The 15,499-nt window shown below is 38.9% G+C and overlaps 1 protein-coding gene across 3 annotated transcripts in view; it reads left to right on the top strand.

Moving 5' to 3' along the window:
• Nucleotides 1-15,499, top strand: part of EPRS1 (glutamyl-prolyl-tRNA synthetase 1) — a 47,634-nt gene that overhangs the window by 19,290 nt on the left and 12,845 nt on the right. The window contains exons 13-27 of one of the 3 annotated variants that reach the window (XM_064164534.1): nt 59-79; nt 2,157-2,267; nt 3,745-3,881; nt 4,669-4,876; nt 5,314-5,426; nt 6,783-6,900; nt 7,003-7,374; nt 8,418-8,648; nt 9,314-9,562; nt 10,338-10,592; nt 11,030-11,295; nt 12,893-12,944; nt 13,618-13,827; nt 13,957-14,029; nt 14,743-14,822. In XM_064164534.1, coding sequence (XP_064020604.1) covers nt 59-79; nt 2,157-2,267; nt 3,745-3,881; nt 4,669-4,876; nt 5,314-5,426; nt 6,783-6,900; nt 7,003-7,374; nt 8,418-8,648; nt 9,314-9,562; nt 10,338-10,592; nt 11,030-11,295; nt 12,893-12,944; nt 13,618-13,827; nt 13,957-14,029; nt 14,743-14,822 — 2,496 coding nt within the window. The remainder of the gene's footprint in view (nt 1-58; nt 80-2,156; nt 2,268-3,744; nt 3,882-4,668; nt 4,877-5,313; nt 5,427-6,782; nt 6,901-7,002; nt 7,375-8,417; nt 8,649-9,313; nt 9,563-10,337; nt 10,593-11,029; nt 11,296-12,892; nt 12,945-13,617; nt 13,828-13,956; nt 14,030-14,742; nt 14,823-15,499) is intronic. The other 2 variants (XM_064164535.1, XM_064164537.1) reach the window with 2 other exon arrangements.

Below are 15,499 nucleotides of genomic sequence, written 5' to 3'. Positions count from 1 at the left end.
TAATGATATTTGCTGTAAATCTGATATGAAAACTGCATTTCATTTTTCTGCTTTCAAGCTGCGAGCTATCTGTAAGAAGGTATTACTTAATGCTTTTTACCTTAGCATATAGCTTACAGTGCTGTAAGCATACATAGCATAAGCTTCATATTTTTTGCAGCTTCATAGCACACTCATATTTGCTTATATAACAGGAGCTCTACAAACCCACTGAACATGCATTATTCCTAGTTTTTTAAAAGGCTACCAGTTTCTGGTCTGGCTTATTAATATCAGCACAGATATTACTCAATTTGATATATGTTGGCCGCTTTTCCTTTCTGTGGCAAAAGAACTCATGCACTGACTATATAGGTACAGCCAGCACTGCTGATGTTTCTGACTCAATGTCACATAAGGAATATTGCATCTTGACATGGTTAGTTGCTTTTTGGCAGCAAATGCTTGGACACTATAATAAGGCGAATTGTTACAATGCTGATTGCATATTTTGTGTGATTGTGGAAACACCTGTTATTTTGCATTGGGATTCCTGCTTGGTTTTGCTTAGATAGTAGTACTCAGATCTGTTCATTTTAAGTAGTTTTTGCTTGTCTGGCATGTATATATTTAATTTTTTTTTCCTCATATATTTTGCATTTGGTTTGCTACATACACAAAGGTTTATGAATTGGTTCTTTCTGTTGCTGCATAAATACATTTATTCCAAAGAATTATGCTTGGGGCAAAAATCCACAGTGAATTGTTAGGGCTTATTTTTTGAATTGATTTTCTTAGATCTCTGACTCAACTCGTCAGACAGCACCACGTTATTAGCCAGTTTTATTTACATGCATCTGTGCAGTTAGCTTGCAACCTGCAATATGAACAAGCCCAATTGGTTGCATGCAGGTAGTTCTGAGCTCAAAGGCTTCCTCAGTGTGAGAGCTCTTAATTTGTGTATTACCCTATAAGCATGCTAGTGACAGGACAGGTGCTACTCATGCCACTGATCTGAGAAAGGATTGTGAATTTTAATGACTAAAATAAAAAGCCTGGTGTAAAATTCACTCATAAAAGATCTTATATTAAATCACATGATACACCTGTATTTTGGGATACCTACACAAGTCCTTTTTTAAACTGTCCACATTTAGAAGCCTGACTTCAGTGACCAAACCTACAAATGTGTGACTTGATAGTATATCATCATATCACCTTACTTGCTAGTGTCAAGTAATTAGAGGATAAATGGATAATTTTTTTTTTCCTCTAAGACTGCTGTTTATTTTTTTGCATGAACAGAAATAAACTAAGGAGATAAAACCCTTCACTTTATGTTAATAAAAGCAGCTGTTTTCCTTTGTGTTAGTTTCCAGTTTAACCACTAGATCTCTGATACTCCTTTTGGACATAGACTCTTTAACTTAAAATACGTTTTTTAAGTACCTCTGACAATATTTCAGGTTTGGAAAATGCTGTTAAAAAAAAAAAAAGTATCAGCTGAGTTTGAAAATGTGCAATGAAAATACAGAAAGATACTTTAGTTGAACCTTTTCCTTGCTAAACTCACCTTGTAGTAATCCTGATGGAGTCAGTGTTACAGTGTTGCCTTATTATAGTATCTAATGCCTCTGTATCAAAATTGCAGACTTCATTGGTGCTTCTGTAGCCAAGACTAACCCTGATTCTGATGGAGTACTGACATGGCAAATAAGTGTGGGATCAGGTGCTGCTGGAAAAAGAGCAAACTGCACTGCTAAATTATTGCTTTAAATTCAGCTATCCACAAATAAACTGGTCCAGATTAATAGTCTATGTGTATAGTAAAACTATATTGAAGTACATTTTGCTGTCTTCCCCATGAGGTATTTGCTCAAATTATGTCCACTGTCAGTAGTACACAATCCATAGCTGAAATACTTAAAGTGGAAATCCATAGCTGAAATACTCAAAGTATTACAGTAAAGGTGGGAAATTGTGAGTTATTTTATCACTGCTTTGTCACTTGCTTCTTCTATAGCTTTGGATTAAAGTAACATAAAGGAAACACAGAAAAATGCAGTAACATAAAGAATACCAGTTAATATTCCTTTCTGGTGGTGGTTATTTTATGCAACCTCTTACTTCTATGTCAATGTCATGTATTCATGCTCTACCTCATTTGTTTTCTGTAGGTTATAGATCCAGTAGCACCTCGGTACACTGCACTACTGAAAGATGCAGTGGTCCCAGTAAATATACCTGAAGCTCAAGAGGAGATGAAGGAAGTGGCTAAACATCCAAAGGTTCTCACTTTACTCTCTTCACATTCTTGTGTTGTAGATCAGTGAGGTTCAAAGTACCTTGACTTGGAGCAGCCAGCAAGGGGCTTGCTCGGACAGCATGGGATAAAACCAAGCTGTGGGTTTGTTTCACAGAGTTGTCTGCAAACTGAGCAACCACTGAGCATGTTTGCTTTGTGAAGAGGAGGAGTGAAACTGCTGTTGTAAATAAGTAGAATGCATATAGACAATGCATTAAAAAGCCTCTGGAAGTTTTTAATAGAGGTGATGTGCTACAAGTACACAGTGACAGACTGTTTTAACTGTTTTTTGATACTAACTTTCACAGATGAGATCAAATAGAACATTTTATTTGAGCTTTATGGGTATAATGTAGTAGGTACTGTTTATCCAGAAGGTGGGGACTGCAAGAGATGTTATTAAAATAGGCTATACAGTTACAGTTAGAGAAGTGATATTAACATGTTAATTCTACCAGTCTCTGAACTTTTTTAATGACTTCTAAATTCAGATGGCAAATAGTAATTATCAAGTGTTAAGAACTTGCTAATTTGATACGCTGTTAGTATCCAGTAAATAATATCCCTTAACATAGTGTTACTGATACAAATCACTTCTGGCACTATAGTTAGGGAAGATGCCATATGCAAAAGGCAAATGTTTCAAACTGTAATTAAGCTTCACTGAAATCATCCCTCAAATGCCACACTAAACTCTATGAAGTGAATATTGGTGAGGATTTGCTTCACTTTTATTTTGTTGCTGTGAGTGTTTCTGTAATCATTTCTTGTAATTGAGAGGTGGATGTCCAGTTTGCTGTCATAATCTGGCAGATGAACAAACGGGTTTGGAGTCAATTGTGACTCTCGGAGTCATAAAGTCTGAAGTTTGGTCAGATGTAAGCCAGCATATTAAAATACTGATACTAAAAGTGTTGCCTCTACTGTATGATGAAACAAATACTGACCAGAAGGAGCAAATCTCAAAGTCCTAATCAGTTGAAAAGTCTGAACTCCCAGCTGTCTGCCTTATTTTTAAAAGAAGCTCCATCTTTATTTTCATAAAAAAAAGACAAAGCTGAGAGTTTTGAAATTATTTTTGAAGGAATTTGCATAGCAAAGTAGAAACTTGAAAAAAACTTACTTTTTTTTTGTGCCTGTAGAACATTAAAGGTACATGAGCCTTAATGAAACAAGATATGCTGTCACCTGTGTCTGAGGTAGTATTTGACAGAAGATCTTTTTGGGTGTAGTCTCAGAGGAATGTGTGCAGCACTTGTGAATGAGAAAAGAGAGTTATGGAATAGTACTACTTCGTGTAGAAAACTACTACTTTTTTATCAGTACCTTTGTGCTACTGATTCTGTCCATCTTCTGTCTTCATGTATCTTCTAAATTAAGCAGTGTATTGGTACTGCATTAATTTTAATCAGCTCATATAAAACCAGTCTCTCCTTTGAAATGAAAATCCTTTTTCACAGAATGCTGATGTTGGGTTGAAACCTGTGTGGTATGGCTCCAGAATCCTGATCGAGGGTGCAGATGCAGAGACCCTGACAGAGGGAGAGGTGGTTACTTTCATAAACTGGGGCAACGTTGTCATCACCAAGTTAAACAGGTAACATGCTTGCTTGGAGATAAGTAAGTTTTTGATTTTTAACTTTGCCTTGATTTTTTTCCCTTTTAATATGTTGCTTGTAACTGTAAAATACTAATGGTTGTCCATTTATGTTCTATGATTTTTGTGTATAGACATCTACTTTGAAACGTGCCACAGAACTGCATTTTAGTATAGACTATGTTTAATTCTAGATTCAGGTCTGAAATTAGCAGTCAATCTTGATACTACATGTCCCTCTCATCCACTCTTCTCCATGTTTCTCTGGTAATACTTCCACTATGAAACAGCTTTTTCAGACAACAAACCAACCAATCAACTGAAAGAAAAAATACCCAACTAACCAACCAAAAATAATAATAAAAAAGCCACCTGGATTGGTTTTTTCAGCTTTCATTCTGTAATGGATACTGCTTTTGCACACTGAAAAACTAAAGCTATCACAGCTTCAGTCACAGGACTGTTGTGGTGAAGGAGACCGTTAATGTCATCATGGTATTTTTGGAGTGGTTGTGTTGAGACAGGGCAGAATGGGATGAGCTGGGATAGAGAATATAAAAACATGAGTGTTTTTTTTTTCCCATGTTCTTTACCTTCTGTTGATATTTAAGAAATCAAAGGGGAAATTCAAGAGCAGTGAATACAATCTTTCATTTTTTATATCTGTCACCTTTCAAAACTGCACTTTGGACACTTGATTTTTTTTCAAGAATCTATTGACAACCTGCAGTATAAAATGAGAACTAACCATTTAGGCCTTTGTCTTGTCATTTGTGTTTTCTTGCAGAAATGCAAGTGGAAAAATTGTGTCCATTGATGCTAAGTTGAACTTAGACAACAAGGACTTCAAAAAAACAACTAAGATCACTTGGTTAGCAGAAACTCCACATGCACCACTCATCCCAACTGTCTGTGTTAATTATGAGCATCTGATCACTAAGCCAGTTCTAGGAAAAGATGAAGATTTCAAGCAATATATCAACCAAAATAGTAAGGTAAGTTATCTTTTTGTCCCCTTTACAGTGCTTAATGTTTGCCTTTGAGAGGGTTTGCCATCACTATTTCTAGTTCCTTTGTTCTTTTATTTTGAAGATTTCATTTGTCAAACAAGTTAATAATGTGCTGATGTATCTAATTTTTGTATTTTTTACTTAATCTCTCATAATTTCAAAACTGGAACTTGACTGATTTTTTTTCTCAGACATTACCTGGCTTTGACACATCTGGGACCAATAGTTTGAGTTTTTGTCTTGATACGTTTTTATGACCTGCCATCTTCATGCTAGTACTTGTTCTGCTGCTGTTGGAATTAACTAACATTTCAACAGTTTACAAATAAGAGAATCACCACTGTCCTTCTACAGCTGTACTGTGTTTCATACTGGTTCTTGTGCTCTGCTGCATTTAGACTGATTTCTTTTAACACTTGCAGCAAGAAGAATTGATGTTAGGTGATCCGTGCCTTAGGGACTTAAAGAAAGGGGACATCATCCAGCTTCAGAGGAGAGGATTTTATATATGTGATCAGCCCTATGAGCCAGTGAGGTAAGCTGCCTAAGAATGGTCTGGCTTCATGGAATTGGCAATAGCTTCCTCTGTTCTATGTTTTCACATGGTATTGGCAAGAGTAATGTTACCTGAAAACACTTCCCCTTTTACCATGACCTTTTTGTGGACTGGCATAGCTTTTGGGCTTATAATGTTCCTATCTCTTCAAACTGTTTAAGCCAAGTACACTTTTTACAAGGGCTTGTTGTGATAGGATGAGAGAGAATGGATTTAATCTAGAAAAGGGTAGATTTAGACTGGATATTAGAAAGAAATTCTTTACAGTGAGGGTGGTGAAACATTGGAGCAGGTTACCCAGGGACGTTGTGGATGCCCACGCCATGAAGGTGTTCGAGGCCGGATTGAATGAGGCCTTGAACAACCTGATCTAGTGGAAGGGTGTCCCTGCCCATGATGGGGGATTTGAACTAGATGGTCTTTAAGGTCCCTTCTAACCCAACCTGTTCTATGTGCTTTTTGACACAGCTAACCTGGATTCAGTGAAGAGATCGTTATTTCCTTGTGGTTCTAGGTATATACATAAAGAAACAATGTTACAGAATAAAACAGACATTTGCCCAATGTTTCTACAACTGTCTTACATACTACTTAATAGTTACAGTCTGGTAGCAAGTTACCAAGCATCTAAATTACACTGCATATCAGCATAATACTATAACAGTTCAAGAGAGGTGCTGAGATAGCGGAATGTGTCCAGAGGAGGGCGCCAAATCTGGTGAGAGGCCTGGAACACAGCCCTGTGTGGAGAGGCTGAGGGAGCTGGGGGTGTGCAGCCTGGGGAAGAGGAGGCTCAAGGCAGAGCTCATTGCTGTCTACAACTACCTGAAAGGAGGCTGTAGCCAGGTGGGGGTTCTCTCAGGCAACCAGCAGCAGAAAAAGGGGAAAGAGGCTCAAGCTGTGCCAGGGGAGGTATAGGCTGGATGTTAGGAGGAAGTTGTTGGCAGAGAGAGTGATTGGCATTGGAATGGGCTGCCCAGCAAGGTGGTGGAGTCGCCATCCCTGGAGGTGTTCAAGAAGAGCCTGGATGGGGCACTTAGTGCCATGGTCTAGTTGATCGGCTAGGGCTGAGTGCTAGGTTGGACTGGATAATGTTGGAGTTCTCTTCCAACCTGTTTGATTCTATGAACATAAAGAAAACTTGTACCTGTCAGAAATCAATGCAGATCTTCAGTTATGTAAATTTGAGTCACTACAATTGAGTACAAAAGTAAACAACTTTTGTTGTACAAGAGTGTCTTCTTCAAAAAGAGTTTTATGTTTTTTTGGATAAACACTTGATATGTATCTTGTACTTCCTTTACTGTTGTCTTTACTGTAAATCCTGTTATATAGTCCTTACAGCTGTAAAGATGCCCCATGCATTTTGATTTACATCCCTGATGGGCATACTAAGGAAATGCCAACATCTGGGTCAAAAGAGAAGACCAAAGCTGAAACAGCAAAGAAAGAGGTAAATTTGTGTTTTGGAAAGAAGTGCCATAAAATGTGTTATTGCACATTTATTCCTGTACAAGATTATCATGCCAAATACTTGCCTTTTTTTTTATTTAAGGCAAATTCATCTGTGAAAGGAAAATCTGCTCCACTGGTTAGTGATACCTCAACTCGGACTTGTACTTCATCTGAAGGTCACCTGGTCATTTACAACAAGGTGTCTGCACAGGGCGACATAGTCCGAGACTTGAAAACTAAGAAGGCACCAAAGGAAGATATTGATAAGGCTGTGAAACAGTTGCTGGCCTTGAAAGCAGAGTACAAAGAGAAGACAGGCCAGGAGTATAAACCTGGAAATCCTCCAGTATCTGTAACTGAACAGTCTTCAAAGCTTCAGACATCTGGTACCCTGGACAGCAAAGCTCTGTATGATAAAGTAGCAGAGCAAGGAGAAGTGGTCCGGAAACTGAAAGCTGAGAAAGCAGCTAAGGTGGCTGATTCATTATCCTGTTGTTTGGATTTGCATAGCCTTTTTTTCTGTAGGTGGATGGGATGCTTACAGATCTATGTTGTCATAGTGATGATCATTTAGACTGGGCTCTTGTTCTGTCAAGACTTGTGTTTTCAAATACTTTATCTTTTTAGATTTGTATGATGAAGTTTGTGTTAATATTTGTAAAGATGCAAGTAAATTCTTGTGTTTCTTAGACTGCTCTTCTGAGATGTAGACAGGATTCACTCCAAAGTGATTAAGTTTCCAGATCTGCTATTTGGGATTAAAATAGCCTCCAGTATTTCTTTATGTAACTAAATGTGGTCAATTATATGACTTTGTAGAATTGCCTTGTTGCTATTTAGAGCTTAAAACCAAATCAAAATAACACTCCAAAAACAGCAGGGAAGAAAGAAAGATCCAAATACTACAGATATTTTGGAGGCACCTTCCTGTCTCTAACTGAGCACAGAAAACATAGCTACTAGTAACTGTGTTCTTTCCATTCTTTCTATTGCAGAGCAAGAAATGATAAGAAATAGTACACTTTGGTTAAATATTGTTCATAGTAGTGGATGAGGCACTAAGTGCCATGGTCTGGTTGACTGGCTAGGGCTGGGTGCTAGGTTGGACTGGCTGATCTTGGTGCCATGGTCTAGCCTTGAGCTCTGTTGTGAAGGGTTGGACTTGATGATCTGTGAGGTCTCTTCCAACCCTGATGATACTGTGAAATACTGTCTCTTCCAACCTGGTTGATTCTATGATTCTTTTAGACTTTATGGTCGTGTGAAGATCTAAACTAATTAATTGTTATAATTTTACCTAGGGCTGTTAAGGTTGTAATTGTAACTCAACAGGAGTTACCTTTGTTAAAGCTGGAAACTAACAGAGAAAGCTTCTTTGAACAGTTCTACTAAATAGTTAAGGAAATGGAATAGGTGTGCATAAGCTTCAGGGCTTTACATGTAAATATTTAAGACACTCTTGAGAATCTTACTTCTATCTTTGTTCCTCTTTTCCTGCCCTTTCCTCTCTTTCAGGATAAGATAGGCGCTGCTGTGGAAGTCCTTTTAGCCCTAAAGGCAGAATATAAACAACAGACAGGCCAGGAGTACAAACCTGGAAGCCCACCTGTTGTCCTTGTGCCTTCTCAGCCTTCTCCTGTTTCTGTTCTTCCATCCCCATGTCCAGTAGACAGCAAATCTCTATACAGCAAAGTAGCTGAACAAGGCGAAGTGGTCCGCAGACTGAAATCGGAGAAAGCTTCAAAGGTGTATTTTCAGTGAATGCTTCTGAGCAGAACAATATTTTCACTGCAGACTCAAAGCTAACTAAAGGTTTTGTGGAACTTGAGGGAAAAAAAAGCAGCAAATACTTTCCAATTTCATGAAGTCCTTTCCCCAGTTCACTTAAGTTGGTGATGTGGCTAATTTCGTGAGTCCTGTGATAGGGCATTGAAAAACGTGGGATAGAAATAAATAAGTTCTTGTTTTTCAGTGATACAACATAAATGAAGTGGAATATAAGCAGTAACTTTAAAAAAAAGGGCTATAACTTGAAAGCTAGAATGGCAATAATAAATTTGGTAGTGGTTTGATAGCAGCCAGGGAGCCTTTATTTATATTCTGAGTGTTTGCTGCCATTCTGCAGTGTACAGAGTCACAGATTTAGAGGGAACTATGCTGCCCAAATGAAAGGAAATCATCCCTTACATGTACTACCTGATTCAGTCCTTTGTGCAACTTGTAGGTATTCCTGTTAAAAATCTTTACCAAAGAACTTCATGAAAAGTTGCACTAACAAGTTAACTCTAGATGTTTTATTGCCACAGCTGTGTTAGTGCCATTCTAGTAAAGATTATGCTATCTTAGCTATTGTGTTGCATCTCTGTTATTTCTCTTTATCTGCAACTGCTGTTTTTCTTCTCTTGCTTCAGGAACAAATAGATGAGGCTGTGAAAATTCTTTTAAATCTAAAGGCAGAATATAAACAAAAGACAGGTCAAGAGTACAAGCCTGGAAATCCACCTTCAGCTCCTGCTTGCGCATTTTCTGCTATGCTTCCATCTTCCGAATGCTGCAACAACTTGGCACCCTGTAGCTTAGTGGATGGCAAAGCACTTTATGATAATGTAGCTGAACAAGGGGAAGTGGTACGCAGACTCAAAGCAGAGAAAGCCTCCAAGGTATAATAGTAGAGAGTAAGCAGTTGTAATTCTTACCACATTTTGCCACTGGGGGGAAATCTTTCACCAAGCAATTTATCAAACTCCCTTTTGTCTGGGTCATAGCTGAGCCATCAAACTCTCATGGTCTGATAATAGCCCGCAAGGGAACTCTGATGCTGGATGCTTTCTTGACTTTGAGATGTAAATTCTAAAACCAGCTGGTGTAGAAAGTCAAACTTAACATCGAGACGAATAGGCACAATCCTGGTAGATGTCAGCCCTGCAGAACCAACCTTTTCTTGCTGTATTTGGGACAAGTGAAGGTAAAAGTATCTAGTGTGCCACAACAACAGCAGGACTTCTCAAAACTTGACAAATTCAGCTGTAGTTGTAGAAAATAACAGGAGATGAACCTCCTGTTTTCAGCAGCTGCTTTTTTAACCCCTGCCTATATTTCTACCTTGCAGACCTCATTTTGCTGTTGAGTTGGTTTTTGGGATTATGTTTTTTAAGAACTCTTTTCTGAAACTGACTCTTTTTTTATCAGTGCAGGATCTGCTGCAGCTATGAACAGGTAGAGGTAGCCAAATGGGTTAGGGGAACGTTCTGGGACAATGTGACAGCTCTCAAACATACTCTTGTAGCTTGGGGAATGGCTGTTACATGAGTCCCTCCCTGATGATGAAGCACTGGTTGGGTGGAAATTTTATTTTCTTAGCCTGAAGATCAATGCTGCTTGTAAGTTCTCTCTTCAATTCTTACTAGTGTATCTTGCTATTTTTCCTCCATATAGAATGAAATAGATGAAGCAGTAAAGCTCCTTCTTTCTCTAAAAGCTGACTACAAGGAAAAGACTGGGCAGGACTACAAGGAAAAGACTGGGCAGGACTACAAGCCAGGACAACCACCAGCAGCTCAAGGTGCTTTGCCTCCAGCATCAAACACAGTACCTAGTGGCCCAGATACACCTGAAGCTAAAGCTCTGTTTAGCAAAGTGGCTCTTCAAGGAGATGAAGTTAGGAGACTGAAGTCAGAAAAAGCAGAAAAGGTAAAAGCACTGTAGTATAAAAATGTAATATATGAATTTAACAATCTGTGGGAATTAGAAATGTACATTTAGAATAGGCAACATTTGAATTCTGACATCTGAAATGTACTTAATGTGCTGAAAGACACTGGAAAGTCACTGTAAGGTCTCATTGAAGCCTTCTCTTCTCCAGGCTGAAGAGCCCCCAACTCTCATAGCCTGTCCTCATAGCAGAGCTGCTGCAGCCCTTTGACCATCTTTGTGGCCCTTCTCTGGACTCGCTCTCACAGCTTGATGTCCTTGTGTTGGGGGCTCCAGAACTGTACACAGTAGTGTTTTTTATCCCCCACCACTGTGTGGGTGTCCACAATGCCATGTGTAGATACTTTATTTTTCTAAAGCCAAATTATTCCTGTCATTTCTATATACATTTAACTTTTTCTGTTTTTTTTTCCTAGGAAAAGATAGATGCAGCTGTAAAAGAACTTCTTCAGTTGAAGGCCCAGTATAAGTCTGTTGCAGGAGTTGAATATAAGCCAGTTTCTGCTAGTGGTGCTGATGAGAAAGACAAGAAGAAGAAAGAGAAAGACAACAAGTCTGAAAAGCAGAGTAAACAGCAGAAGCAAAATGATGGCCCAAAGAAAGAATCTTTGCAAGGACAGAGTGGTAATGAGCTCTCCTCAAGTGGATCAGGAGAGGGTCAAGGCCCTAAGAAACAAACCAGGTGAAGATGTGATCTGTAATCTGTTTGCTAGAAACCTCAACTGTTTACCTTTATTCAGATTGAGAGTTTTAGAGCCTGCTCATTTCACTTGGAGGGTTGGACTTCTGCAAAAACACCTGTGTTCATTTGTATATTTAGGATCAAGCCAAAAGCTTGTTTCATTGTACCAGGGTTTCCAAAATATTTATTGTGAGTACCCTGAGAAATGTATAGCCCAACCCAGAGGAAGGCACTGCTGTTGTTGATGGGGGTAGCTCTCAACTGATAATTGCTAGGCATCCCCTAACATAGAGGTATCCCCTCTTTCTAGAGACAGGGATAGTTTTGTATAGAAGTTATTCCAGAGAAAACTGCTTTTCAGCCTTTAAACCTCTCTGTAGACATTAAAAAAAAACCCCAAACTTGACTTTTGTCTACTGTCATGTGAATCTTCTTTAGAACCTGGTAGTTATACTGGCTATCTTTGTTTTGTCTTGACCAATGTGACATCCATCATGAGGATAGTGAATTCAAGTTGAATTTGCTTCCTGAAATTGTAGCCACTGACTACATAACAAACTTATAAAATCAAGAATAAGCCAATTTAGACACAGGTCTGGTTAAACTTTGGAGAATAAGCTAATTTAGACACAGGTCTGGTTAATTTTAGGAGAATAAGCCAACTTAGACACAGGTCTGGTTAATCTTAGGAGAGTAAGCCCACTTAGACACAGGTCTGGTTAATCTTAGCAGAATAAGCCAATTTAGACACAGGTCTGGTTAATCTTGGGAGAATAAGACAATTTAGACACAGGTCTGGTTAATCTTGGGAGAATAAGCCAACTTAGACACAGGTCTGGTCAATCTTGGGAGAATAAGCCAACTTAGACACAGGTCTGGTCAATCTTGGGAGAATAAGCCAACTTAGACACAGGTCTGGTCAATCTTGGGAGAATAAGACAATTTAGACACAGGTCTGGTCAATCTTGGGAGAATAAGCCAACTTAGACACAGGTCTGGTCAATCTTGGGAGAATAAGCCAACTTAGACACAGGTCTGGTCAATCTTGGGAGAATAAGCCAACTTAGACACAGGTCTGGTCAATCTTGGGAGAATAAGCCAACTTAGACACAGGTCTGGTCAATCTTAGGAGAATAAGCCAACTTAGACACAGGTCTGGTTAAGTTTAGGAGAATAACCCAATTTAAACATAGGTCTGGTTAATCATAGGAGAATAAGCCAACTTAGACACAGGTCTGGTTAATCTTAGGTTACTTCTGGATTTTATTAATACATTGTTGTGAGATTCTTTGATGGAACCATGGTGAGAATTACAAGTTTTCAAAGACCAGAAAAGAAATGAAGCTGGGTTTATGAAATACTTTCATTAATTGAAGTAAGGAAATACTAACAATATGTACTGAACTATCAGAAAAAAAATGTGGGGAGAGTTACCCTTAGGAATTAAAATACTCTATCTCACACACCCCTTTTTCTCCCTCTTCTCCCTTCCTTCCCCCCCCCCCCCAAGAAAAAAAATAACTAAAAATAAATGGTTAAGATAAATTTCAATGCTAAAGCTGTATGGCACCAATTTGGTTCTTTTATCCTCCTGTAGGCTGGGTCTAGAAGCTAAAAAAGAAGAAAATCTTGCAGACTGGTTCTCTCAGGTAAGTTTGAATTAAAAAATATACTCTCCTATAAATCAAAATCTCCTTTGGATTTATATCACAGTATCACACAGTATCACAGTATCACCAAGGTTGGAAGAGACCTCACAGATCATCAAGTCCAACCCTTTACCACACAAAACAAAGTACTTGCTCTTTTCTTTTTGTGATGCTGCTATCATGTGAGAGTTTGGACTGTTCAACCTGGAGAACAGAAGGCTCCACAGGATCCTTATAACAGCCTTCCAGTACAGAAGGGAACCTATGAGCAAGTTGGGGTGGGACTTTTTACAAGAGCTTGGAAAAGGAAAAGGAAGAACAGAATTAAACTAGAAGAGGATAGATTTAGATTGGATATTGGAAAAGATTCTTCACAGTGAAGGTGATAAAACACTGGAACAGATTGCCCAGGGAGGTTGTGGATGTCCACTCCACGAAGTTGTTCAAGGCCAGGTTGGATGAGGCCCTAAGCAACCTGGTCTACTGGAAGGTTTCCCTGCCCATGGCAGGGGCACTGGAAATAGATGGTCTTTTAAGTCCTTTTCACCATTCAATGATTCTATGAATCTATAAATAAGAAACTGTTTTTTGAGTTGCATGCCACATGCTTGAATGACTAAAGATTCTCCATGAGTGAAATTGAAGCTTAGGTATCTCAATAATCTTTTGAAAGGTGATCACAAAATCTGAGATGATTGAATACTACGATGTGAGTGGCTGTTATGTTCTTCGCCCTTGGGCATATGCTATTTGGGAAGCCATCAAGGACTTCTTCGATGCAGAAATCAAGAAACTTGGAGTGGAAAACTGTTACTTCCCCATGTTTGTGTCTCAGGCTGCCCTAGAGAAAGAGAAGAGTCATATTGCTGACTTTGCTCCTGAGGTACACTTCAACGTTTTGTTCTAATTTGAGTGCAAGAAAACTGAGCCACTTACTCTGGAGCTGAGTATGAAAGTGAGGTCTTTTCAACCTTGTTTTGTTGGGCTTTTTGTGTTTTTCTCCTTCCTTTAGGTTGCTTGGGTCACAAAATCTGGGAAAACAGATCTGGCTGAACCGATTGCTATACGCCCCACAAGTGAAACAGGTAGGTCTCATTTCATCCAATTGGGCTGTAAAGGAATGAGTTAGTGGTGCAGTGGAGATGACAGACAAGAATCCCTTCTGATAAGTGGAAACCTGTTTTTTCCAGAACACTTTGTCACCATTTCCTGCTGCTTATAGCAAATATCAGAACACTATATATTCCATTAGATGGACTCTTGTAGAAAACAACTTCTTCCAGCAATATCCTGAAGACTGACTTGCATCAACTGAAAATAAAAACTCTTTGATTGTTCATGTTGTTTAGAAGAAAATTTCTTCATCACACAGCTGTACTTTGACTACAGCTATGAAAATATCTTACTGAAATTTCCTCTGAGTTAAATTAAACATTTTTTTATAGACCTTTAAGGCTGGATAACTTTTTAATTGAATCAGGTATGGTACAGCATCCTGAAATCTTGACGGCAATGAATTTCTGTTTGTGAACCTTTACATACTCTTAAGCAAGTGACTCAAACATTAGTGTTGTTAGATAATAAGCTTTGGATTGTACTTTGACCAGCATCAGGCTAGCTATTTTGCAGAGACATGGGATGAAGTGAAAGTACTCCTTTCAGTGCAAATACTATATGTGAAGACAAAACCTGTGTTTTTAGAAGCATTAATAAGTACATAGTTCTCACAGCAGAGAATGTAGGTTTGGCATAAACTGGGTGTATTGTGCAGAGACCCAAAGCTGCTTTCTTTTTACAGTCATGTATCCTGTCTATGCAAAGTGGGTGCAGTCACACAGAGATCTTCCTATCAAGCTTAATCAGTGGTGCAATGTTGTGGTATGTCTGTACACCATTTCTGAGTAACTCTTGGATCCTAAGTGCAGTGCAGCACAAATAATCTCTGTGAATGTGATGGTTTGGTGTTCCCCGCCCCCCCCCCCCCCCACAGTTTGGAAATCACCCAGACTAGACTCAGTGGCTCTGGAAATGGAATGAAGCTTATATTTACAGCTTAGCACAAGATACAAGCAGAGATTTACAGTATATACAGTTGCAGACAGAAATAGACAATTTAAAAGGTAATACAACAACACAGCAGCCCTCCCAGAAACCTGAGTCCCCAGGAGGGGCTCTCAATCACCCTTCCACCTTCCTCCCACTCCTCAACCTTACCCAAGATCTTGCCTTATGTTTAAGATAGTTTTGAGGGTCTGCCAGGGGGGTTAGGAAGCAGGTGGATTAATCACACAGATGGCAGGTTAGGTTAGAGAGAAGTGCAGCCTACAAAGCCCAGACACTATCTCCCCTATCTATGTTTGTGTTTTTGTTCTTATCCATCTCAGCAAGCCTGTGAGTGCAGTAGCCATCACCATTGTTTTCTTTTCATAGCCTGTAATCTAATTCTTCTCACCAAAACATTCTAGCTAGGCTCAAACTAACATCATGATGTCACTGATCACAGCACATGTTTCACAGCAGAAGTATCAATGTTGTTTGTGTCACTTGTTTTCCTA

The sequence above is a fragment of the Pogoniulus pusillus genome, chromosome 25, assembly GCF_015220805.1.
Source record: "Pogoniulus pusillus isolate bPogPus1 chromosome 25, bPogPus1.pri, whole genome shotgun sequence".
In the NCBI taxonomy this organism is placed as follows: domain Eukaryota; kingdom Metazoa; phylum Chordata; class Aves; order Piciformes; family Lybiidae; genus Pogoniulus; species Pogoniulus pusillus.
The sequence above is the reverse complement of the archived record's forward strand: the minus strand, read 5'-3'. Positions and strand labels throughout refer to the sequence as shown.